The 27,338-nt window shown below is 43.0% G+C and overlaps 1 protein-coding gene across 5 annotated transcripts in view; it reads right to left on the minus strand.

Moving 5' to 3' along the window:
- Positions 1-1,175: 1,175 nt before the first annotated feature.
- The window catches only part of NLN (neurolysin), a 30,227-nt gene continuing 4,064 nt past the window's right edge, over positions 1,176-27,338 (minus strand). For all 5 annotated transcript variants that reach the window (XM_088652682.1, XM_088652681.1, XM_035100813.3 and 2 more), the window contains exons 2-13: positions 24,763-25,019; positions 24,159-24,307; positions 18,355-18,462; positions 17,834-17,936; positions 16,879-17,039; positions 15,510-15,645; positions 13,629-13,995; positions 10,513-10,714; positions 5,743-5,929; positions 4,840-4,968; positions 3,514-3,650; positions 1,176-1,639 (exon numbers count right to left, since the gene is read on the minus strand). In XM_088652682.1, coding sequence (XP_088508808.1) covers positions 1,508-1,639; positions 3,514-3,650; positions 4,840-4,968; positions 5,743-5,929; positions 10,513-10,714; positions 13,629-13,995; positions 15,510-15,645; positions 16,879-17,039; positions 17,834-17,936; positions 18,355-18,462; positions 24,159-24,307; positions 24,763-25,019 — 2,068 coding nt within the window. In that variant the 3' untranslated portion in view covers positions 1,176-1,507. The remainder of the gene's footprint in view (positions 1,640-3,513; positions 3,651-4,839; positions 4,969-5,742; positions 5,930-10,512; positions 10,715-13,628; positions 13,996-15,509; positions 15,646-16,878; positions 17,040-17,833; positions 17,937-18,354; positions 18,463-24,158; positions 24,308-24,762; positions 25,020-27,338) is intronic.

The raw sequence follows: 27,338 nt of genomic DNA on the forward strand, positions 1-27,338 counted from the left end.
CAAGTCCCATTGTGCTAAAAACAAAAAGTAAAAACAAGGGAAGAGCGGCTGGGCAGGGGGAGGAAGAAATTTTACTGAATAATTGTATGGGAGACTTGAAAACTTCCTCGTTACTTTGTAAGTTTTTAGTTTGTCCTAATAAGTGCATAAGCTACCTTTAATTGGCTGTTTTATGAAAATGAACAGAAGAAAATGAAGTTTTGCAGCTTCTCTGTAGACAAGAATGGTAATAGGCTATATACCTAAGCTATGCAGCACTTGATCCTTTTGGAGGCCAACGCAAAAGTGTACAAACCTGCAACTCTTAAGTAATGGATAAGTACTCTTACTCCCAAACAAATGTGATCAGAATTAAAGTCTCGTTGATGCATTGATCATTTAATGCAAGCTACAAATATGCGCTTGTGATCATAGGCTAAGTAATATTGCAGATAACCTGCTGTTTTTTTTGGTTTCACCAGCATTCCAACTGCAGGGTATCCTCAGCAGCCTGCTTGGCTGAAAAAACGAAAAACAAAGCCACAAATATTAGCCTCCCAAATTTTATGTAATATTTGTTCCCTGCTGCCCCACATCTTGAATATTTAAGTGGCAGCACTCTGCTACAACCTCTCTGTTTGGAGAAAGGTCTCCCTCCTCTGGAGGTTTCTTGCCAGCAGATTTAAAGGAGGGAAATTCACCCAAGATGCTCCATATGTTACTTATTCAGAAACTTCTGCATTTTACGGAGGTTTAATTTTGAGAAACGGACCACAACTCAGTCCTTCTTATTACCAGACATCCATCTTTTCACAGAAACAGGGAGCAGTCTTGGCTGAGCTGTGGAGGCTATTTTTTGTCTCTCGGGTCCCCCATCAACTCCCCTGCATGATATAGGAGATCTATAATCAGTATTCCTGTTGCTTCCCCTTCCACCAATTAATAGCCCCACACAGCTACTTGGAAGATCAAAAAAGTGGCAATAGGGAGGAGAGTTAAGCCTTTTACTCAGTTTCCCTGATCTACCTACTCTCACTTTCCCCTAATTTCTAGTGGTGTTGCTGGTAAAACATATGGATACTCCTATTCTTTTAACACAGAGGAAGGCGTATGTATGGGGTAGGGAAGGGATGAATAGAAGAAACATTTACGACTTTCACTTCATTGTTGTTCAATTTGAAAAATCCACACAAAAATATTTATGTTGTATTTATTCAACACCAGTACCTGATTAAAAAAAAATACAACAATGTTGTTTTCATTTTATGACTTCATCACATTCCACATATAATTTACTAATAAAAAAGCAAGAGTTTCAGTAAAGTACATTACAAAAATCAGTGTGGATTTCGAGGCGACAGTGAGAATTATGAACTTTGAAAAGCAGTAATAAAAACATTAGAAAAAACAATTAGATCTTTGCTGATGAGAAACTCTTGTGCTTTCACCTTTCAGGACATGAAACCAACAGGCATTTCAAGACTAATTCCCCCAGGTGACATCTGATTACAAGGAGACCATAGTTTTATTAAGTATATAATCCTTTGCTCAATAAAAAGGCTTTTTGGTTTGGCTTGCGACCTAAAAAGTTTTGGAGCATGTCCATTCCATCTAATGAGCCTCCAGGCTTCAGGATTAGGTTTCGGTACTTCATTCCAGCCTAAAATAAAATAAAATTGGTAGGTTGACATTTCATGTTTATGTGAACTTTCTAAATCTACAATAAATAGAGGCAAAGGAAGCCTGTGCAGAATGGAAGCAGCATGTGGTCTTGGCATGCGGCTGATATGACTTGTTTTTGTTTTATCACAAGCTGACCTGCTCCCTGCCTCTCCAATGTCACTCCTCAGTGTGATTGACATGGACCTCCTGGGGATTCCAAAAGTCATTAGTTATCATACAATCAGAAAACCAGTTTTTTAAAATTTTTGCAGAACTTGAAGTGAGCAAAGAAGTATATCTAGCTCTTTTCCCTCAAGCCACGCCCACTGGCCCATCAGCTGACATCACAGGTCAGATGACAGGGCTGAAACCTGCAATGGCAGTGCACCCCATCCCCAATAGGGAACAATAATTAAAACCAGCTTAAAATAAATTGCAAACACAGGAATAGGGTGGGTCTTGACAATATACATCTCAGGTGGAGCCCAAAGAGGTGCATATTTAGCATATAGCAGAAACTATACAATTAAGGTTCTAGACACACCTCTGTGGGGAGGGAATTCCAGAATGTAGAAGTTGCCACAAAGAATTCCCTGTACCAGGCTGCCCACCTCCCCAATACGTTGCGGGCAGCAGAACTACCACTTGGAGGAAGTCTATGACGGTCACTGCACACAGGTCTAAAACTGTTCTTCCACTCACCACTGATCCTATTATAAGGGTTTGTTAACTCATCCACAAGTGAGGACCCTTGCCAGGTTGTGATTTCTAATGCCTACTTAGATTGGCCCTTTCCAGTGCTGCATATTCATGGAGGCATCTGTTAAAGATATATATATAAGCTTCCATGTTACTAGAAGGACCCACACAGCAAATAGAATGAGACAGTACAGTTGTCTATGAACTAGCAGACCACAGTACTGTAATGTCAGACTGCAGCTATGCAGAAGCAGACTAGATTATTACATTGCCCTTTTTGTTTTTGTTTTTCCTTTTGCTAAAATAACTGGTATCCATTCTTTGCAGCTCTTTGGGCATTGCTTCCTTTTGTAAATATCTTTTTGCCTTCCCATGCACTCGCTTTCCTCCATTAAATTCATTTCAGCATCTTATTTTTGAATGCTTGCTGCTACTGCTTACTGTCGTCTTTCTGTATGCCCCTGAACTCTGAGCTCTTCTGGTGCCCGTCTCCCAGTCAGACCAAAACCTGCACCTGATGCTGCTGTCTGCTTTCTTTGGCAGTGCCTTATCTTTTGGAATTCACTGCCCCCTGATATTAGTAGGATCCAGTCCCTCCTACACTTCCAGAGCTGCCTCAAGGCTTATCTATTTTCTCATGCCTATTCTAATGTATTTTAATTTGCTCTCTGCCCTCCTTTGTTTTTGCTTGCCATTTTTTTTTGTTTCACATTTGTCTGTTCATTTAAGATGCAAGACCTTCAGGACATGCTATGTTGGGTTTTTCCAGTACTCTTTTTAATTCCATGCCTTTATTCCATACAGCAGGTTTTCAAAAAGGGAACCGAAGAAACAACATTTACTCCTATTATTATGTTGGGTTAGAAAAGGGCATCGGATGTCAATTAGCCAAAGACTTGGGAGAAGAGGAACGTTTGTGCCTGGTGCCTAAAGGTGAATAATGAAGGCACCAGCTGAACCACCCTGTGGAGAGCATTCCACAAATGGGGAGCCACTGCAGAAAAGGCCTGTTCTCGTGTTGACACCTTCTGGACCTCTCACGGAGGAGTAGAAAAGCCTGTGAATTCAAAATTCCCAGTTATATCCTTTCTAGTAAACCATATTTTTGGGGCTACAGAAAATCCTTGAACCGATTGAACTTTATAGCAGGCATCATCGAGGAAGTTTCCATACCTTTGGATTCATTATTCCTTCTCTCTTAAAGCAATTGTAAAAAATATCCATTGAGAAAACTTCACTCCATAGGTAGCCATAGTACTGGGCATCGTAGCCACCTGCCAGGTGTCCAAAGGTAGCTGGCATATTTGTACCTTTAAAAGCAGTGTAAGAAAAGAAAACATGGGAGACACTGATAAAACATTCAGGCTTTATACAGAATGTTTCAGAGAATGGCGTCTGAAGGCACCCGATATAGTTACATCTCCAAAGTCAAGCAGATCTGGCCTAGCCAAATCATGTGAGAAGTCCACATACATGAGAACATCTTAGAGGAACAACAGATATAACAAGCAAGTATCATGTACATGAAAGACAGTACAGAACTCTTGACCATGCTGAACCCTTCCCTGGGGAGCCAGCATCTTCTGCCACCTGCCAGTCTTCTGAGTGAAGTAGAGTGGATAAGGTACACCTGACGAGAAAAGTGAGGGTGTGCTTCAAGGGCGCCCTAGAATGCCTGACATAGTGTCAATCTGGGGCACTAAAAGAAATTTAAATGGCAGCTCTCGGACCCAGGTGCTTGGCTGGAGGGCAGCCTGGGGCAGGTATCCATGCTACCATGCCCTACTGGAGCACCCAGAACTGCCCTAGGATACGAGGTGCTGTCTCCAAACTTTGGTGGTGATCCTCAACTCTCAGCACTGTGAACAGGTTACTGTGCAGTGCAAGGTCAGATGGGAGACTGGCTAAGTCCCTTCCTTCTTGCTTGGCTCTGCCAAGAGCAAAGGGAGGCAGAATGCTGGCTGTGGTGGAGAGAAGAGGTATAATACTTTGTTGTCCTTTGAGTTCACTGGCCTGACCTGTTCATGCTAAGGCATTTGATCTGAAGGAGAATTCAACAGAGGGGAGGCTAGTTTTGTCAATTTCTTCCTTCCCACTGTAATTCCCTGTGCCATCTCCCACACTGTTCCAGGCGGACCCCGCCCCCAACCTTTGGAGCACATTTTAGGAGATGTAGGAGGACCCAACATCAAGGAACCTCTCTTCAATAAGCAGAACTCTGCTCACAGAATTCTGGATTCAAGTATCCAGGATTCTGTAATCAGGTTTTCTGTGTTAGGTGAAAGAATAAAAAAATATTTATTTTTATTTATTAGGTTTGTTTACCCTAATGTGGCAAAATAAAAAAATCAAGCAAAACATCCATCTGAGAAGTTTTTCCATCATTCCTAAAAAAGAATGTTGTAACAGTTTGTTGTTTTTAAAGCTGGTGTTCAAAAAAAGCAACATGGAGTGTACAAAGAGTTTATAAAGTAAAATAGAAGCTTCAAGTTTTCATACCTGGGGTTGCAGGTATTCCTAAAATTTCATCGCAGTACTTGGCATATTCCTTAGCGGGATCAGCAGAAGATGTTGTATGGACAGACTGATCAACCTTGCTCAACACAATCTGACGAAGTGTCAGAAGACCTAGATAAAGAAGAGGATCAAAACACAATTTTCAACTAATCAGCAAGAAAAGGACAAGGAGTTGGTTAAGATGCAAATGCTTTAAATTCCAGCCTAGGAAAGGAGCACAGGAAAGAAACAGATTACCAAGTACTTATAGTTGAATAGAATTATACAGAGGAAATGTCATTATCCACTTTAAATTGAAAGAACTGAATAAACAAACAAACAAAAAATGAAATGTGGTAAGTGTACATTTTAATAGGATGCATACTAAATACAGGACAAATTGCTTGTAAGACATGGGTCCTCTTTATCTGATATCCCCTTTCCTAGATTATATCGGGGCGGGCGGGGAGATGAAATAGAGTAGGCTTGATGCTTGTGCAGTTCCCCTTGCCCCCTCCCCCCAATATTTCCAACTATAACTAAACAGGGTCCATAAAACATTTACAAAGTGAAGAATATCAATTAAGGGGGGGGAGGGATGGGGAATACTCGATAGGTTCAACTAACCAAGGATGCATTCATATGTTATGATCTGGAAGAAGCCTGAGCATCCTTGAGTGAAAGAATATCATAAAAAGAAACTGAGAGGGGGAGGGATATGGCAGAAGGAGCTCAGTGCAGTGCAGCTCATCCACACTTCCTTGTCTGTCCTTTCAGTTGTCATTTTACTGTATGACATTCTTTCACTCAGAATATGTCAAGGATGCTTTTTCTCACACACAAAGGAAAACTACAGCGAGAGAGAGAGAGAAAGGGTGGGTAAGAAACACAGAGAGAAGGGAATACCTGTGTTGGCTAGCCTAGAAGCAACCAGTTTTTCAATGAGATCATCTGGGACGTGGCTGCCATCTTTATAGTGCCTTGACATTTCTTGTAGAGGTTCTTTTTCCCAAACCCAGTTCTCAAACATTTGTGAAGGTACCTCTACAAAGTCTGTTTCCACATTAGTTCCACTAAACCGAGCAAAGTCAGTCTATGAAAGATGAGAACAAATATAAACAAATGAGTGTATATACATGTTAAATTACAGTCGATTTTGCAAAAGGTTTTTATATACACACATATAGGTTTATACAAACAGCCAGCCCCAGCACTGTACCCCATTCTTCCAACATTCTGGAATGGTTCAGACAACACACAAGGCTAAACCAGCCCTTACACATAGGGTCAGTGTGTCCAAGTTACAGCCTAATTATTATTAATAGTATACCATCCTCCCTTACTGGGATGTGGGCGGCGCTGTGGGTTAAACCACAGAGCCTAGGGCTTGCCGATCAGAAGGTCGGCGGTTCGAATCCCTGCGACGTGGTGAGCTCCCGTTGCTCGGTCCCAGCTCCTGCTAACCTAGCAGTTCAAAAGCACATCAAAGTGCAAGTAGATAAATAGGTACCGCTACAGCGGGAAGGTAAACGGCATTTCCATGTGCTGCTCTGGTTTGCCAGAAATGGCTTTGTCATTCTGGCCACATGACTTGGAAGCTGTACGCCGGCTCCCTCGGCCAATAACGCGAGATGAGCGCCACAACCCCAGAGTCGGTCACAACTGGACCTAATGGTCAGGGGTCCCTTTACCTTTACCATTTTCCCTTATCATTTTACCCTAAACCCTGTGCAGTGGGTTTAGCTATGAGATAAAGAGTGGCCTAAAGTCGCCCAAGGAGCTTCATGGCTGAGTGGTGATTTGAACTTTGCTTTCCCAGGTCCTAATAAGCCCTATACCACACTATGTGCATAAAATATTACACGCACAGGCCAACAGCCAGAAAATAGGGAATGATTGAGCAATTTTGACCTATGCACATGGGCCACAACTGAGATGTGTGGGGCCAGTGAATTGGAGGTTGTTTGCCAGGTCTATGCATAGAGGCAAATCAGTCTCTTTATCTGAGGTGGCCCACTGTAGCACTCTAGAGCAATAAAGAATCAGAGCCAAAGATGTGGTTCCACAGGTACAAGCAGATTCTATTCCTAATGACTGGAGTCATCAGGGATGGGACGGTAGACTGCCCTTAACATCCATGGGATCAGGGTTTACCAAGGATTGCTTTTAATCTGAAATATACAAAGAAACTTTATGAACGGGAAAAATTTCTAAGTAAATGGAGAGCCCATCCAAATCTACCATTAATTCTGAATTATTTGAAATAAAAGTTGTCTTTTATTTTATTATGGGGGGAAGTTGACATGCAACTCTTTGATCTGTTCTCTTCTTTCAAAATGGAAGCTCATTGTAAGAGAGAGGGCTTGCAGAGAGCAGCCCACTCTGCTTACTTCCATCAGATGGGAGAGCAGCAGCAAGTCTGGGAGTTTAAATCAGGAACAGGAAGGGTTAAGACGGGTCCAGGGCTCTGCAGAGTCCTGGTGGCTCAGCTCCAGGCTGGTAGCAGGGAAGCAGGGGAGGAGCTAGCTTCAGCAGGGGCTGGAAAGGAGGTAGACCGGCACCTCAGGAGCCTGGTTTGGGACCACGGAGGACCCATAGAGCAAGGAGGAGGGGCGTTTGGAGTCTTAAAAGGGGGGTCAGAGCCCACGAGACGCCATTGTGGGCTTCTGCCCCATGCAGAGCAGACATGATTTGAGACACCTCACCACTGTATATAGCATGCACAATAAAACTATGAAAATCCAGAGGATGTGTGGAGTGCTTACTCGGGAGTAGCCAACACCCCATCTGTGACAGCAAGCCCACAATCTTTTGATGGCTACCCCGAGGGAAGAGGGCTGCAAATGTAGCAGCCGGCATGAAGTTGGCAGCATCTAAATCGGAAGAGAGAAATGCCAAGGAAGGATTGGCATGCGTGAGGGGTGTAGCAGAGAGCAAGCTGCAGCCAGCACCCTGCAACTATGGAACGGCTCAAGCACCAGGTAGGCACCCGGGCACAGGGGAAGCCAGGCTTAGTGAACCGAGCAGCTCTGAACACAGCCAAGCCGGAGGAGTGGAGGCTGGACAAGCAGAGAGGACACTCGGGACGGGCCAGCACTTTGTAGGGCGACCCTCAGCACAAGCTGGCTCTAAGGCTGAGAGGCATGGTGGCGTGGAAGTGCAGGAGGCTGAGAGGCGAGTCCGGGCAGAGGGGACAGACGGAGGGGAAAGGCAGCGGCCACAAGTTCCCATACAGTCCCTGGAAGGCAGCTGCAGCCCAGCACAGACCCCTCCAGCCAGATGTGATGCAGAGGGACAAAGCCCGCGCGCGGGTACTTTCAAACGCTGACGCGGGAAAACAGAGGGAAGAGAAAGGCGGGAGATGCCTTTACAATGCACCCAGCCACTGGGTGGAACACTGCCCCCAGAGGAAGGAATGGCGAGAGCAGGCAGGCACAGACACAAGCCTGGATGCCAGATCAGGAGGGGAGGGGCCAGGCAGAGCACCAACAACTGAGCCCTCCTGTAACACCCCACAGCACGACAAAGAGATGGAAGTAAGTCTGCAACTGCCAAGAGGCCAGACCCAGGAGACAGTCGGGCTTCTCTGCAGGGGCAGCAGCAATGATTTCCTATCGGTGGACTTTGCTAGGCAGAATCAGATTCCCCTTTTCCCAAGGAAGCTTCCCATGAGCGTCTCGGCCATAGACGGCAGGGAATTGCAGGAGGGTGAGGTCACGCAACAGACCCCCTCTCGGAAGATGACAGTGAACAAGCACGCAGAAGTGCTAGCTTTGGACTTAATGGACAATGACCCTGTGGGCAGCCAGCGCCGGGGAGATCTCACCTTTGGAGATGCAGACGGCAAGGAGCACTGCAGGAAAGAAGGAGAATCCTCAGGATCGCACCACATCAGCTCCCCAGGCGGATGGAACGACGCAGAGGCGGGGATGCAGGAAGAGAAACTGAGCCAACTCACCAAAGAGGACACTTTTACCCAGAACATACGGAGGGACTTGAAGGAGGGAGAGGGGGCAGGGGAAGGGCTTGCAGAGAAAGAGGGGTTACTCTTTAGCAATGATGCCCGGTATATGCCCCAGGACTCCCTCAGAGGGAAGATTCTCAGGCAATATCATGACAACCCCACGGAGGGGCATGCAGTACATGTCTTCACGAGGCTCACACCCAGTAAGGCCAGTCTTGGGCGAAACCCCAGAGCCTTCCCAGAGCAGGGGGAGGGGGAGATTGGGGGACCACCTATTGAGGCATGGGGTGAGAGGAGGGAGACAGTACACCAACAACTGGATGGAGACGTGGCAAGGGGCAATGAGGCTTACAAGGAGGGGGCAGACCATCACAGGGGACTGGAGAAGGTCTTCCATGGAGGGGACAGGGTCTGGCTGTGGTCAGAAGGCCTTCCCATGGGAGGAAGGGGGAAGAAGCTGGCACCCAGAAGGCTGGGGCCCTTCAAGGTTCTGACACAGATCAACCCTGTCACCTTCAGGGGGGAAGTACCTACAGCGAGAAAGGTCCATCCCGTGGGTCACAGGTCTTTGCTCTCACACTTCAGGGAAAGCCCAAGGTTCAGAGGACGTGACACACATCCAACACAAGACGCTGACAGGAGGGAGGGGGAGGAAATCACACAAAAGACACTAGACAGAAGGGTGGAGGGAGAAGGCAGCCAAGAGGTTCCAGAAAGAAAGGAAGAGGAGGAGGTCTACAGTGCCACAGCGAGCCCGGGCTCCCGGTGGGGGGAGGGGGGGTTAAAATGTCTGATGGCCAGGCAGGGCACTCCTGCTTCCCAAAACGCGGAGGCAACCATGCACACCATGCAAGGGGAGGGCCGCACACTGGAACTGCACGCTCCTTTCTCCCACAGATCCGAACCACCACATGTCAGTAGCACAGGGGACACAGAGGGGGAGGGCAATCCCAGGTGGGGAGCTTGGGAGACGCAGACCCAAGGAGCCCTCCGGGAATCGGAAGCAATTGTCCAGAGGGAGGAGGAGGATGACAACGGAGGGAACTACACGGACCAGCCACCCAGCACCGACTGGGAACAGGATTTTACACACACTACAGCAGAGGAGGAAGACCTGTCAGGCTTCCAGCCCTCTTTACAGACATCAGACCAGGCAACCCAGGCCTCAGAAAGGGGGGGGGAGCCTGGAGGGGGAGTGGATGTAAGAGAGAGGGCTTGCAGAGAGCAGCCCACTCTGCTTACTTCCATCAGATGGGAGAGCAGCAGCAAGTCTGGGAGTTTAAATCAGGAACAGGAAGGGTTAAGACGGGTCCAGGGCTCTGCAGAGTCCTGGTGGCTCAGCTCCAGGCTGGTAGCAGGGAAGCAGGGGAGGAGCTAGCTTCAGCAGGGGCTGGAAAGGAGGTAGACCGGCACCTCAGGAGCCTGGTTTGGGACCACGGAGGACCCATAGAGCAAGGAGGAGGGGCGTTTGGAGTCTTAAAAGGGGGGTCAGAGCCCACGAGACGCCATTGTGGGCTTCTGCCCCATGCAGAGCAGACATGATTTGAGACATCTCACCACTGTATATAGCATGCACAATAAAACTATGAAAATCCAGAGGATGTGTGGAGTGCTTACTCGGGAGTAGCCAACACCCCATCTGTGACACTCATGTTCACAGAACCAGACAAGAAGATTTACTATTTTGTCTGAGGAATAAGGCATACACTAACCTGTGCACATATCTGGTGCATTACATGTCCAAACTCATGGAAGTAGGTTTTCACCTCATCATGTCGCAGCAGTGATGGGCGATCTAGTGTTGGCTTTGTGAAGTTGGTTACCAAGGCTGCTACTGACATCATTCTGCTGCCATTAGAGAGGAGGCAGCCGGGCTGGAGTCCAAAGCATGCTGCATGACCATACTTTCCTTCTCTGAGTAAGAAATAGGCCAAAAGCATGTTTAGCAAACTACCACAATGAAAAAGTGAATCATTTGGCATTGCTTACCAATATTAGAGAACAACATCCTTTTCTTGGAATAGCTAATAACAAGAAAGCATTCACATTTCCAGATACGACTAAACGACTAATCAACAACAACATCCTTAGTCATGGAAAAGGACAGATCTTATTCCCTGAAGCATTAGCCTTTCCTTTTAATGTTTAAAAAGATTTCAGGAATGGAATCTAATTGCGTTATCCTTTGGAACTGTGAAGCAAAGTGCAAAACAATAATGCATGGCACTAAACTTCATAATGTTCCCAAATATCACAGTTGCAAGAAGGTTCCCCTCAACACCTTTTGCAGACCATCAGCTATGTTTTACCACATTATAATTTCTGGAGCCTATTGCCTTTTGACTTCTGCCCTCATATTCCCCCTCCTTTATCCTTTTACTTGGGTGGCAGGCATTTCTAGGAGTTGCAGCATTTGTACGTCATTACAAAAGGGAAGTGGATATAAGAGTGTCTTGGTAAGAAACATTTGGTTCTCAACACACCTTTGGGGTGCAGTTATTATTTCTTGGAATATCTTAGCCCATGGCAGCAGGACCAGAGGAGCAAAGCAGCCACAGTCCTTTATTGAGAACCTGCATGTTTGCTTCTTCAAAATAAGCCATGGTTTGGCTTAGCATTGTGTGTGAACCAGGTGACTGAGCGGAAGCAAAGGTTGCAGACACCACAGAGATGTTCTCTATTACCAAGCCATGATTTGGCATTGTGGCGAAAGTAAGCCACAGCCCTGGTGAGGAAGAAAACTTAAGTGCAGTGATTTCCTATTAAACATTATTCCTTGTCCTTTTCGAGGAAACTATGCTTAGAAATGAACTACATGGGAATAAAAACAAGCAATCCCTCAAAGCATAGTGAAACCACTGGGCACTATATCAATTTAGATACGGTATGTTGGCTTGGCAGGTTCATCAGCCAATAGCACCTGGTTTTCTGTTCTATGGCCAAGCTATAAGGGCTTCCTGAGGAGGTTTAGAAGTTAATCCCGTCCAAGTGTTCAGTTTCATAGACTAAGGGATGCAAAACACCTTAAGCTTTGAGGCACGTGCCATAAAGGGACATTGGAACTACAAAACAAACTAACTTTGGCAGTGCTTGGCAGTCATAGTTGCATGAGGATCTGCCCTGTGTCCTTGAATTCCAGTAGCATTTAGCAGGAAGCAGTGTTAAAAGAGGTCATTGCTAAATATATGAACGCCAAATACAACAACAGTTCCCAGAGTTATTCCTTTGGGGGGAAACTGTGAGCATCCACAAGGAATGGCACAAATCTTAGCCAGGCTCTCAGCTTTCCATTTGCAATTAACCAGCTGTGATCAGCCACACTATAATCTTTTAAAAATAATGAGTTTTACCAAGGCTGTCACTGATTCAAGAAATCCTAGTTTATTAATAAATCAATTGCATCTGCACATGAGGGGAGAAATGGGTTGGCTCCAAGCTTAGACATTCTTATGAGTAGTTCCATAGATTGCAGCAGAGCTACTCTAAAGAATGGCTATGTTTGGAGCCAACTCTACTGCTCTAAAGAAATAAACATACTTTTCTTTGTAGTTAGATGATGTACACATACATTGCAACAGGAGTCCCTTTAGAAGAGGGTTTTTTTCCTGTTTAAAAATCCTTTATTAATAGATTCAAATAAAAATATATACATGTTCAATTGAAACCTACATAATCAAATAAAGAAAAGAAAATGCATACCAGCAAATTATGACATAGACAATTGTTCAGGATAACCATACATCAATTTTCATAAAGAAGAAAGAGGAAAAAGAAAGAGGAGAAAGAAAAAAGAAGAGAATTACTCCATAGAGGGAATGTAAAGGTAAGGCGAAAAAGAAGAAAAAGGGGAAAAAAGAAAAAGAGGGTAGAAAGAAAAGAAAAAGAGAAAGAAAAGAAAAGTACATTGCAAAATAGCATTGTACAACATTTGAGACTTCCACCGCTTCTAGAAGCGGTAGAAGAGGCTTTTTTCCATTTTAAGAGATAAGGGAAATGTCTGTTATAAGATGGTCCTTGCCATCTGTTAATTTTTATTAACTACCTGCATTAAAACTAAATTTTAAAGTGTAAACCTATGCTGACTGATTAGAGAACACTTTTTATGGTAAATAAAAATTTCATTAAGAGAACCAGTGCAATATAGTGATCAGAGCAGCAGTGTCCAACCTGGTGCTTTTCAGGTGTTTCAGACAAACTCCCATCATCCCTGACCGTCAGTCATGCTGGGAGTTGTAGTTTTACAACATCTGGAGGGCACTGCATTGGGGAAGACACAGGTAGAGGGGAGCTTACTGAGCGAGCTTGGGCTAGTGATGCTCTCTCAGCCTAAACTATCTCACAGTGTCATAAGGAAGATAAAAATAGGGAGGTGAGATACCCCACATGCACCATGCTGCATAGCTGCCAAGTCTCCCGTATTCCCTGGGAAACCCCCGTTTTTCCAGCTGTTCCCAGCTGAAAAAACAGATTTTTTTGTTTTTTCCCAGTTTATTCTGGTGCAGTGGCCATTTTGGAACTGGGCGGAGCATGCTCAGAAGCGACTTTTGATGCTGCTTTGCCCAGTTCCAAAATGGCTGCAGTGCGACTTCTGGCGTGACGGCCATTTTGGAACTGGGCAGAGCAGCATCAAGTCGCTTCTGAGCATGCTCCGCAGTTTCAAAATGGTGGCAGCGCTACTTCCGATCTGCTACTTCCAGTCCGATCCCTTATTTCTCTGACAGGAACTTGGCAGGTATGACCATGCTGAGATCCTTGAAAGAAGAGCTATGTATATAGGCCATTAACAAAAGCTGCCATCACCAATTTTAGCTATAAATCATAAAGTTACCTTGGGTACAGGTCCAAGTAGAACTGCCCTAAAACTTCACCTGTTGAGCTGTCCTTTACAGTGTAAAGTGTGACACTCTCATGCCAAACGTGAGCACCATCTACTTGTTCGAATACAAGTCCAAGCAGCTGCTGGTAAATATTCAGTAATCCTTCTGTGACGGCTTCAATGGGAAAATACTCCTTCAGCTTTTCTTGATCCACAGAGTATTTGAGCTCCTCTGTCTGATTCATGTAATAATGCAGGTCCCATGCGTTTATCCTGCCATCGTATTCAAACCCTGCTTCTTCACACTCCTTTTTCTTGAGGCTTAGAATAAACGCTCTCTCAGCCTCACCCAAAAGCTTCAGCTTATTACTTAGGTCATCTGAAAAGAGAAACAATTACAATTGCAATTACTTTTGCACTGGATGGTTACCTCCTCCTACCTGGCCAATCCCCCCTGGAAACACCTTCCCCAGCTGGATTGGATGGCTGGCTGTGTGGGCAGAGACCACAGGTATCCAGCCCGGGAAGGTGGTGCCAGCCTCCGAACTGCTGAGTGCTGTCCCAGGGTTCCCAGGGGCTGCGCGCGACCGCACAAAATGCACACCCCTTTTTATATGGGGAACAGTCATTCTTACATTACTGCAGCAGTTACTGTTATAACCATTTCATTCTTAGTTCTATTTTTTATATATATATAATTATTTTATTAAAGATTTTCTTAGGTTACAAAGGTAGTGCAATGTCTCATTTTTTTTTCATGCATCATTTTTACACATCAATTTTACTTGTTGAGACATTATGAGGAAGGGGGGGAAAGAGGTAGGTGGGATGGGGAGTTGGGTGTGGTGGATTATTCTGAGTTCTATTTGATCGAACAGAAACAGAAGGCCAAGAACAAACATCAAATGCAGTTAACTATATGTGACTGATACTGAAAGCCCCTGTTTTAGAACAGTGTCTAGTTAATTCCTTGTTGTTTAGTCGATTAGTCGTGTCCGACTCTTTGTGACCCCATGGACCAGAGCACGCCAGGCACTCCTGTCTTCCACTGCCTCCCGCAGTTTGGTCAGACTCATGTTCGTAGCTTCGAGAACACTGTCCAACCATCTTGTCCTCTGTCGTCCCCTTCTCCTTGTGCCCATCTTTCCCAACATCAGTGTTTTTTCCAGAGTGTCTTCTCTTCTCATGAGGTGGCCAAAGTATTGGAGCCTCAGCTTCAGGATCTGTCCTTCCAGTTAATTCCTACTGAATGCTTAATATCCAAGTAATTCTTTCTTAATTTAAGGCTGGCATAGCATTTACTGGAGGAGCAACTCCATTAAAAACAACAACAACAACAACAACAACAACAACAACAACAACAACAACAACAACAACAACAACAACTGTATTTCCTGCAAGTTAGTTCCTAACAGATCCTAATCATTTGGATTGGTCTTATTAGGGCATGTCTGTTTCTATAGCGTGTAGATAATGAGACAGACAGATATGAACTTGTTCCAACCCAATAAAACACCTACCTATTTGCAACTGGGTGGGTGCGATTATCCATTTTTTCTTTTTTGCACTAGGCAGATTTATAAAATTTAGGGATGTTAACAAGGTATTCTTGACTGGCTTACTTCTACTTATAACTAATAAATGGTTAAGCAAGTGCTAGGTAATGTTATATAAGTCCTCTTAAATCTCATAAATCACACTCATTCTCTTATACTCTCCAAGTATACATGCAGAGAAAATGAAAGTTAGGTAAGAGTTTTGAGTAGAAAAAAAGATGCTAAAACTACTGTTCCTTTTCTTTGCCTCCCCCAGTAAATTTTCACAATAAATTTTACCCCATGATTCAAGTACTATGTTTGATATTTTTGCATATATAAATAAAAACAAACAAACCTAAGAAAGCTGTAACATTGTCTGTGATCTGTGCAGTGTTCAGCTCGAGAACAAAATTGGCGTGTGTGTTGTATCCCATAAGTCCCGCTAGTTTTGCCCTCAAAGGAAGCAACTGTTGAAGAATGTTAACGTTTTCCTAGGGAAATAAAAATTAAGGCTTTAAGCTATTTCATACAATGCAAAGAATAAAATGTACTTTTGAAAGCAATTGCATACATTTTGAATGAAATATGCTTCATATTCTTCAGAACGCCAACATGCTAAAAAATGTTTGTTTGTTTTTTAAAAAATTTCTATATGTTTTGTAGCCAAGCACCCACAATTTACATATGATTTAATTCAGGAAGGGTTGTACCGGTAGTTCGTTGGTGGAACATGCATTTTACATGTGAAAGTTTCTAGATTCACTCCCTGGAATCTCCATTTAAAAGGATCTCATGGAGGAGAGCTGGAAAAGAGCTTTGCCTGAGATCTAGTACTGAACTAGACAGACTACTGTAATGGTCCCTTCATCAATTTATATGTATTATTGTGATACTTACATAAGCTTCCTCTTTGCTCTTAGGGATGCACTGTTTATTTGATCACATAATTGGGTTTTTAAATAGTTTTCAGAGAAGTTCAAAAGGAAAGTGAAACAAATCTAGCACCTTCACATGCTGTCCTTTGAATTAGGCTAATTTTATGCTACTCAGTTCCTGGAAAGGTTATCTTAATTCTGAAACTTGCCAACAAATTATTTATAAATGTAAGACACAACAACCAATGTCTCATGATGACATTATTAATTTCTTTTGACAATTATTCACGTTCTTCAAAACATGCAAGTCCACATGTCTTTTCCGCTAACTCATTTCTGAATTTGTGTTCAGTTGCATCTTTAATCACCAAGGTCTCCAAAGCATTTAACACGCTTAACTTGCCTTTATGTACTTCTTGGTATACATCAGTACTAAAACTATAGTTGTTAAATTAATAACCCATTTGGGCAATGGAAGTTGGAATTTATTTATTTGTAAATATGTAGAATTTGAAGATTGCCACTTTTAAAAATAAGTGAATAGTTTGTACTCATTCATTTCCCAATGCACTACGGAAGAGAAATGGGGATTTTGTGGCAGTCTGGATGTCATTGGATCCCATCTCCTATCTCCTCTGCCTTGCTGGCTGGGGCTGACGGGAGCTGGAATCCAACAACATCTGTTAAGGGCACAGGTTCCCCACTCCAGCTCTGGATAATATATGCTCCTGTGAGAAAAACCATCAAAATGAGTCCACCAAGCTAGGTATATAAAGGGCCATGGATCAGTCATATTGTTCCTATATTATTTTATGTCACTATGGTATGGGTGGGACAAATCTCTCATACCTCTTTACACCTGGAGTTAAAAGAAGCTTCCATTCTTCTTCTGGTGTCTGGAACACTGCACTTCTTCATAACAGGAAAATAGTGTGGATATTTTAAGGTAACTTTATATCTGTTTGTTTCAGTCTCCTCCAAACTGCTGATGAAATCATCAGGAAGGGCACCTGAGGAACATGGGATATAGTAAAAAGGATACTCTTCAGACATTTTCTTTAACAATACAACAGATGTTTGGCATAGCAACTGTCACAACTGTTTAATTACCAGGCTGATTTAAAAATTACAACCCTATGGTTTCCATTATTAGCTGCCTAACGAACTTGTAGCTTTCTAAATATTTTGGACTCCTGCTCCCATTAGCATGGCCAATTGTCAGTGATGATGGGAGTTTTAGTTTAGCTGCATCTGAAGGGGCACAGGTCCCACACTCCTGGTCTATACATTCTCACATACATACATACATATATATGTTAACAGCATAACAGCATAAACTGAAATAAACATGCTAATTCACTATGAGCAACAAAAACATTCTAAAAACAGTTACACCATCTAAAAGCAATTAGAGTTAAAACATTCTTCCATCCAACGAAATGGTCCAAAGAAGATTGAAAATATGAAACTAACAATACACAGCTGTGGGGGAATGGTCATTGCAAGTAAAATGGAAATGAGAGCAAGATGTTAACTATACTTTTGATAGGTGAAGCTGATAAGTATCTGAGGTAGCTTTTCCCAACCTGCTGCTCTCCAGATGTTTTCAACTACAAGTCCCATCAGCCCCAGCCAATATGGGCATCCAAAACATCTGTGGGCTACTTGATTGAGGACAGCTGATTGAGAAAATGCTTACACATACCTGGAAGACTTAGCAGCATAACACTTAATCATTTGACAGTGTTAATACAAAAATGCATACACCTCCTTTCAACAGCAATTGGTATATATGTATACTCACAAAGTTCATCTTGAGAAAATATCAGGAATGTATTATCTTCATTGAGGTTTTTGCTGAAGTCAATGCATAGCTCGCTCAGTTTCTGCTTTATCATCTTGATTTCCTTAATAGGAGAGAAAGATGGGAGAAGGAGAACCTTTATTAAAAACATACAAACAGAATAGTACAACAGTTTTAACATGCTAATTTATTTGCCAAGGACAAAGAACAGTGTGTTACTCAAGTCATGTATATATAGTTTAAATTCATCAATTAAAGTGCATACTTCCATATCTGTGATCCTAGCTTTCTTCCTGCATTCAGTTTGGATCGAAGAGGGATGGAGGAAGGCATGCCACCAACATTGTCACTGGGTATGCCTCTTCCATTGTTTACTGTGAAGCTCTGAAGGCAGTGTGGAAGTGTGTCAGCCTGAATGCCCCATATGGTCATGAACCCCGATAAGGCCAGCACTCAAAAACCATACTGTTTGGAATGTTCTTGTTTTATCCCTTTTTACTATCTGTGGATGTCATACTTACATTTTGTACTTCTGTAGGAAGATGGAGACCATTCCTTTCTCCCATTTTTATTGACTTCTTCAAGTATCTTTTGGCTTCAGGCCTTAAATTCTCAATGTCACATGTTTGCTGAAATGAAAAGTAGATGATGATATTTAGCCATTTCGTAGCATATTAAAAGCTCAGTGAGCATCACAGGAATAACAAGAACGGTAGCTGCCTTCTTCTGGATCATGGACAGACACAGACACAGACACTCAGTCACACACACATATTATATCGAGCATTTTACTAAAGAAACATTAATCTTTTGTCCAATATTGAAAGAGTTTACCTATGCCCAGTAGGAGTTGGCGGGGCATTCACCTGATTTCCCGTCACCTGCATAGCCACTGCTTACTGGGAGGTGGCAGGGGGGTACCATGGGGAGGCTGGTGTGGTGTAAATCAGTGCGCCCGCCAGGGTTTTTGCAGCTCAAAAACAACTGGCAGTCAGGTGAGTGCTTTCACATTGGCAACCACCACTGCCTATACCTCATCTGCAAAATGAATCGAGGTAAATAGTATTCACTATTTATTTGAATTGTACATTTTTGGTGTGTGTGTGAGATATTGCTTTATCACATTGATGCAGTTATCAGCATTCTACTACACACCAGGAATAATGTTTTCCAAAAAGTTAACACTTTTTAACACAAACCATTTTTGTCATTATTTACAGTAGAGGTGGCTAACCTGTAGCCCTCTAGATCAGGCATCCCCAAGCAACGGCCCTCCAGATGTTTTGGACTACAGTTCCCATGATCCCTGACCACTGGTCCTGTTAGCTAGAGATCATGGGAGTTGTAGGCCAAAACATCTGGAGGGCAGCAGTTTGGGGATGCCTGCTCTACATGATGTTGGACGACAGTTCCCATCAACCTTAGCCACCATGACCAGTGGTCAGGGAATGGTGGGAAATGTAGTCCAACAACACCTGGAGGGCAGCAGGTTAGATACCCCTGCTGCAGAATGTTCAATGATCTTGACCAACATATTCAGCAATCCTCCACACACAACAACCCTGAAAGGTATATTGGCATACTACAGATGGGCAGCAACTTGTGCAAGCCACCTAGCAATTGTGTGCCAGAGGTTAGACATGAATGACGACTACAGCACAACTTGGGGGAAGGGACCCTGTTTAATTCACTCAGTCATGCCTAGTGGTGTGAGCAAAGGTTGCTGCCCCTCTGCTTCACAAGCATGCACATGGTGTGTGAGAATAAAATGTTAACTAATAGAATACTGTTGGGTAAATATTGATTTCGTTTGAGGAATTCTAGAGCGAAGCATGCCAGTTGCCACACTGGGCTTTTCCACAGGGAGCAAACATTAAGGGCAAGCAACAACAACGGCGTTTCATGTTACAGCTGGATCATCACACACTGCTCAGAGGCAAATGTGTTTTTGAGGAAGGCAGATTAGGCTGCCATCTATGCATTCTTACTTGGAACTACGGTAAGTGGCAGTGGAGAGGTAGGAAGGAGCAACTTCCAAGCACTTAAATGAACAATCAGGGTGTTTAGGGCCAACCAAGCAGAGAAATGGTTTAAGTTTTCACACACACCGTGCCTGAAACATCTATCAGGTATCTTCCTGTCTCCAGCTAGATTCAAATGTTTGCAAACAAACCATTAGCTTTTCCTCTTCTACATCTCCTAATATATAGAGCTTGCAACAGCACACTTAAGTAATCAGCACTTTGTTGAGCAGGGCACATTTCAGAACAGGAAGAGAGGAGAGTATGAATAAGCAACTTAATAGAAGGGTTGGAGGGTATCCAAGGTAAGGATAAGCCACAATGAGCAGAGATGTTGCTCGTTGGTGAAAATGCACTATGCCAGCCCAAAATCTCCAGTACTTCATTTTGATTTGTTATTCATAAATTAAATCCGCTGGCCACAGCAAGTGGTCAGTGCCCAATCCCAGTCACTATGGAGGGTTCCAAATCATGCAGGGAGCCTCTATGCATAGGGGGGGGGCTCACTGCTTCCGTCTTTCACCCTTCATGAGTTAGATGGTGGCTCTCCCTGCTTCAGTGCACAATTTGTATGTACCGTAGGTGGAACACACAAGAAGGGCCTTGTGTAAAACCCGAAAGACATTATTTTTCAACATTTGGAAAGGAGAACACTTTTCTTCTGTTTTATGTCAGCACCCTTTTCTACATCCAGGGCTGTATCCAATTGTTCTACTCAAGAGCATCCCCACTGAATTAATGAACCTAAATTAGTAACGTTCATTAATTTCAATGGTTTTACTCTTGAGTTGGACCTAGCACTGGATAGTACTCTTAGTACATTTTGGAGCTAATCCATGCCACATTATACAACAGCAGTATTCCTTACATTGTCCAGATTTCTTTTGTGTGTAGGGCATTCAACTAACTTCTGTTAGGACCTCCTACATTTTTAATTGTTTTGTATACTGCCCAGTTTTATTTGTTATATATCCTCCCATTTTAATCTAGTTTTTAGGAAATGTTGGTGCCGGTGATCTGAAAGCCACAGAGATATCTTGACGGGATTAGTCAGATGAGGAGGAGGATGTCTTGGCTCCCACTTGCTGACAAATGTGGACTTGGGTGACCTGTTTTTTTCCGAAAGCTTTAGCGCTCAGATTATTGCGATACAGATGCAAGCTTGCTATTCAAAGGCACTGTAGGCAATACACATACTTAGTGGCACAGATAAAAGGCACAGCAGGTGACATGGCTACTCAACTGAAGAAGCTGATCCAACACCCCCTTCAATCCTATGATAAAGAAACAGGGTGGGCACAATTTAGCATGGCAAGCAATTCTGTTTGTTAGCAAGCAATCTAGCACCCCACGTGAAAGGCTGAACCCCCTTCCATCTGTCCATGCCTCTGTTGGTGTCTCCAGGACCTGAGTGATGGGGGAGGTGTCTGTGCTTCCTGAGGGGTGGACGGAACAGGTGGAGCAGCCCCCTCTGGAGAGATGAGGCTAGACCAGCATCTGACAACTCCAGAGGTGAAGGGAGCGGCAGGTAGGCACAGTGGAAGTGCCAGAGGAGAGGAAGGCAGGGCGTGAGAGTAGGTTGAGGGAAATCCCCCTCCCCACAAACTTGGATCCTCCCTAGGATCCTCAGCATCAGACTCCCTGAATCAGAAAGCTAGGATGACCTAGCAATGTAATTTAGTTCAAAAATTCTGAACCAAAATTTCCTATGAAAGAATATTATTCTGAGAATTGTTTTTCTAACTCTGAAAATGTTGGAGAATTTTGCCCAGATTATGCCTCCTCCCTATTTCCCCCCACTTGCAAATAAACTGGAGAACTTCAGAAGGCCATTTTCTCCCAGTCCTATATATTAGATCACAAGATCTACACTGTGGAGGACAGCCAATGCTGGCAAAGGTCCATCCCTTAGCTTCTATTTTTCTACCCATGTTTGTCTTGTCCTCTTTTCATATATGTTTATAGCAACATAATGAAAAAGAAATTTAATAAAATGTTAACGTTAGTTCAACAAATAGAAGATGAAGCATTTAGCCAAAGAGATCACAATAGAGGCTTCCTTCAGCTCATCAGCAAAACAGAAATTAAATTGCAGGAAAACACATCTAGGCAACGGAATCTCCTACTGAGAACCATCATTTTTAGACAGAGCCATCCTGACTGAGCACTGCTTCTTTTTATAATGAAAATGCTCCAATGAATAGTGTAGAAATTTGTCACAAATGTAATTCAGCTGTCACCAGGACTAGAAGAAGCAGTTTATGGTGGGTTATCCCTCCTGTTCAAACAACAAAATAAAACTGTTGACAGAAAAACATTTTTTTAAAGCAATTCAAGGCAAGTAACCAAAAGAGTGGTGGAAATTTTGGTAAGACATGGGCTCTTCAAGTACAGCATTAACTCAAACATGATCATAAAGAATTTTTAAAATCCTGCTTTATTTTGATTTGAAACAAAAAGTAAAAATGCTACAGTAGGATTAAAATATATGACAATGAAGATAACCAAATCGTGACCGTATAGTAAAAGCTGCGTCTTCAATAAATGAAGCATTTGCAACACCATTCACAAGCACCTTTTGTAGACTATAAGCCTAAATACAGGGCTGGTCTTTACTTTTATCATTGTACACTGCTAACAATAGACACTTAACAAAACTGTAACTAGCAAATAACAAATAGGAAATAACTGTAACTAGTATCTGAAGAAGTGTGCATGCACATGAAAGCTCATACCAATGACAAACTTAGTTGGTCTCTAAGGTGATACTGGAAGGAATTTTTTTTTATTTTGTTTCGACTACGTCAGACCAACACGGCTACCTACCTGTAACTAGCAAATAACAAAATAAAAAAATTCCTTCAGTAGCACCTTAAAGACCAACTAAGTTTTTATTTTGATATGAGCTTTCGTGTGCATGCACACTTCATCAGATACACCAATGAACAACAGATATTATGTTAAGGCCTATGCATATGCTCAGCAGTGGAATTGTATCAGCCTGTCTTTATATCAGCCTCTTATTCTGAACATGTGCCACTTACATAAGTGACTACTTTGAGATAAAAGTGTATATAAAGGATGGTCTAATCTGAATGTTGTGCAATAAGTCAGCATCACCAAAGATGTGCATTGCTCCTGCACATGACAGTATTATTGTTAAAAACACATTGCTAATTATAGCAAAGCTTTTCTTAATTGACCTAGATTGCAGCTACAAAAGATTTATTTAGGTGCAGAGAAAATGTGTTCCAGTTATCACAAAATGGTGGCGAAATAAATCTAAGGCCTTCAGTTTCTAGATCAAGTACAGGGCTAAGTGCTGTAAAAATGGCCTAAGCAAAGGTGGGGTATTCTGTTCAACGTTCTAGCATATCCCTATAGAAAAGTTCTAGCAGCTGATGGGGCCTAATTCATTTTTGCAAGATTTGTTGGATGCAAAATGCACTTCAACTCCATAAACTCTGGAACTAAGCCCTGGTGTGTGCATGTGTGTGGGGAGACATACAATGAACCATATAACTGTAGAGTCAGAAGGGTCCCTGTGGATGGATGATCTAGTCCAAAACCCTGTTTTGCAGGAATCTCAGCTAAAACACCCATTCCTACTTGGTCTGCTTTTTTCTTTTTTTGTACTGATCTTATCCTGACGAGTTAATGCTGAAATTGTTTTTATTAGATTTGCTTTTATTGCAATTCCCCCCCCTTCCTGATTTATTTTGATTTGTGATTTTCTCGTGTGGTGTTTGGATGCAAGCCAACAGGCGTTTTATTTTAAGGAAATATTAAACGATCAGAAATATCCAACCATCAAAATGAAAACATATTTAATTGATTGAGCTGCAATCCCTTTATTTCCACTGCCTGCAGCGGCTGTGAAAACCACAGGTCATTTCTTCTTACCAAACTCTCCTTGAGTAGTGTTAACCATTTCTTCCAGCTTTCTATTGAAACAGAGCAGACACAGCTATCTCTCCATTTCTTAAGTCAGGGGTAGTCAACCTCTTTATACCTACCGCCCACTAATGCATCTTTCTTGATGGTAAAATTTCCTTACCGCCCACCAGTGCTCGATGGAAGGATTCAGCTTGTGCCATAGAAGCCCCTACCACCCACCTACCGGTGGAATCCTGAAACGCCCACTAGTGGGTGGTAGGGACCAGGTTGACAACCCCTGTCTTAAGTAAGAAAAATTAACAGAGGTGCTGAAAAGCACTGAACACATAGTTAGAACCCCTTGCAAGACTTGCCATTATAAGGCACCTAGGCAAATGGCTGACAAGCAATCTTTCCTACTGTTTTACCTGTAAATGGACAACCCTTTGGAATACATCTTCTCTCATGCTCATCTCAACATCAAAGTGAGAAAGTCTCTTATCAGCTTCTGTGCTTGCTGCTCGGACATCTTTATCAGGTGAGACATGTTGTGGAAAATCCAGCATGCTTCTTTCCACTAAAAGAAAAGGGGGGGAAACACCCCAAAATAAACAAAAGACAGAGGACAACAGCAGTACTCAGTACTAGTCATTTGGTGGAAGAGACCTTTCCACTATGAATAAATTATCTAGATTTTTTTAAAAACAACAACAACAACAACAATAACAACAGCAACCTGTTACTAGTTCCAGATTTGTTTGAGCTTTCTGTAGGATGTCAAGCAGAAAAAGAGTTTTCATGACTAATTCCATATCCACGCAAAGCCCTAAATGGTCAACTTCCTACCTAGTCTGCACAATTCAAAGCTGTTATAAAATCACATTGAAAATCTAATTCCATACTATGTAACATATCATGCCCCTGCTGTTATATTTAGCTATAAGCACCTGTACTTGGAAATCTTATTTCACAAGTTTAGTCTCTCCCCTTCTGGTGCAAATTGCAATTGATACTTAGCCATGTCACAATTACCTGAATACTCCACTTCTATATCTGCTAAAGCCTGTACAGTGTTCTCATAAGTAACCTCTTCCATATCAAGCATTCCAATGCTGTCGTAGATTTGCTTTGTTTTCTTGATAAGTTCTTCAGTCCTTGTTCTAATCTGCTCTGGCGGCAAATCCCATTTCAAGAAGTTTCGGTCTGCTGCACTACAGGATGAGGCCTTGAAAGCTGAAGTAATTTCTGTTCCTAATGTCATTCTGAGTAAAATCCTTGGACCACCTGCCCTGTAAATAGAAGGAGGGGAGAAGCTAAATAGCAAAAGAAGCAATATAGCAAAAAGTCAAGGGATGAACTGAAAATTACAGGTGCATTTGTGGAGATTAACTATTAAGAAATATAAGGGGAGATGAAAGATTCTGAAGTTTTTTACATCTGAGGGACAGTGGACCGGCCTCTTGCTGAAAAAGTTTGCTGACCCCTGGTGTAGAGTTTAAGAAGGTGGCACTTCTCTTAAGAATTTTCTGGCTGGCCACAGAGACACTGGAATCAGAGATGCAGTGGTTTACAAGATTATTCTGCCTGGTGGCAGCCTATAAATTAAAAAATTGGGACTGGTCAGTAAGGCAACCCCCTCCAGAGTCTGTCACAATAGTAACACAGTAGGAACAACAATAGTATCAGAAAAAAAGAACTTTAGGAAAACCAAGTGTGGGGGAGGCAGTGTGTGGAGAATAGCCTTTCAGGAGGGAAACAGTCTGACATACAAGGTTTAGGTAATAGCTTGGCAGCAACTTAAGTGTGGAGAAAGTAATTTTTTCTGCTTTCTCTCTTACCCATAATTGTAAAGCGCGCATAAAGAACGCGCATAAAGAACACAGCGGGAGGCAGAATGTGTATCCGGAAGGTCGCCCAGAACGAAAGCAGGCACCCCCTTTAATTGTAAATTTTCAGAACTAACAATTATTAACTAGAGGTACATCCTTCATCCAATGACAATTGGTCAAGCCCCAAAGAGGTGGTGTTCTTGCATAGGTCACATCCTGCCAACACCCCAAAACCCACCATAAGGGAAGTCCTTGTTCCTCACGTTTACCACAATCATGCCTCTGTCACCTGCCCACTCCTCAAACATCCCCCTCCTCTCTAACTCATGATCCTTGGTGTTTTTCCACAACTCTGCCATTTTCTCATTGTCTTTCTCCTCACCTGGGTCTGACCCTTCAGGTTTAGACTAGCCTCCCCTTAACCTGCTCCAATCAGTTCCATCAGGATCCTCCCAACTCTGGCCAGTCCAGTAGTGACCTGCTGCCCTCTAATGTCCCCCTGACCCAACTTGTGAATGCGTGTTTATGCATACTGACGTACAGGAAGGTTTTCCAGCACTGTACTGTACGTTAAAACTAATGTATGCATTTGACAGCTGAGGGTTTTGATAGCTTGCTTTCTATCTGATGCGGTTTACCGATATCAATCTAAGATCACTGCTACACATAATAGTTCTGTTCCCAAGGCAAAATTTGCTTTCTAAGCTTCCAGCGGGCCACTGCCTCCTCATTATTCCCATTTTTTTTAGTACAAGGGATAAATAAACAAAGGAGTTCTCACAATCCCACAATTCATGCTCCAAAACACATTCAAGCTTGCTACTGAGGGGGCGGGGTGCGGGGTGAAGTTCCAACCACAGATTTCAATTAGACCTTTTTTATGACAACTGTTATCAGAATTTAGGTAACCACGAGAAACCTGACAATGTAAAGTGAAGCTAATATTTAATCTCAACAACAGACCTCCAGACCCTGGGAACTGAACCACAGCAACGTCAGGAAATACAAACGATGGATTAAAACATCAAAACGTACGAATTACTTATCTCGCCAACAAAGCAGTCCCCTGATAAACAGGAGAAGTGAAAATGAATTGGGCCGCTTGCAAAAAGATGGGCAGGGCAATCCGGTGGGAGCATCATGCAATTGTGATCCTATGTATTCCCAGCGGCACAGCAGAAAGCAAAACAATACCAGCATAACGGAAGAATAATGAAACAATGCCAGCAGCCACTCCACTGGATCCCTGCTAACGCCACCATTACTGCAGTACCCTGTGGAGGGGAAGGCACCAGTCAACAGTGGATGAAAGCAGGTATGCCATAAGATTATCACACAATCCAGTCTATGCCGCCTCCAAGACGCAATCCACCAGCACACAGAATCTACTGTGCGACAGGCTCCATGGCCCAATGGTTAGAAGGGCAGCAACTGACCCTTGCAGCCACAAACTCCAGGGCTCTCTTTAGACAAGGGACAGAATCCCATGCCAGCAATGTACAGCCTGCAAACAACCCTTTTGCCAGGGACAAAACGGCAACTCTGCCTGTTGTTTTAAGTATTAAAAAGTATTTAAAAATTATATACTGTCCTCCAACAGGCATTGCTGGTGTGATTTGCATAAAAGGAAAATACAAAAAGAACAAGGGGGAAAAAGGCACAGGTGATAATCAGAAAACGTTAAGACTAAAAGGCAGGAATCACCACATAAATACAATCAGCAGGGATAAAATTAACTCCAAAAGACCTGGGAAAACAAGGAGGTATTTGCTTGGCACT

The sequence above is a fragment of the Zootoca vivipara genome, chromosome 10 (genome assembly GCF_965207765.1).
Source record: "Zootoca vivipara chromosome 10, rZooViv2.hap1.1, whole genome shotgun sequence".
Lineage (NCBI taxonomy): Eukaryota > Metazoa > Chordata > Lepidosauria > Squamata > Lacertidae > Zootoca > Zootoca vivipara.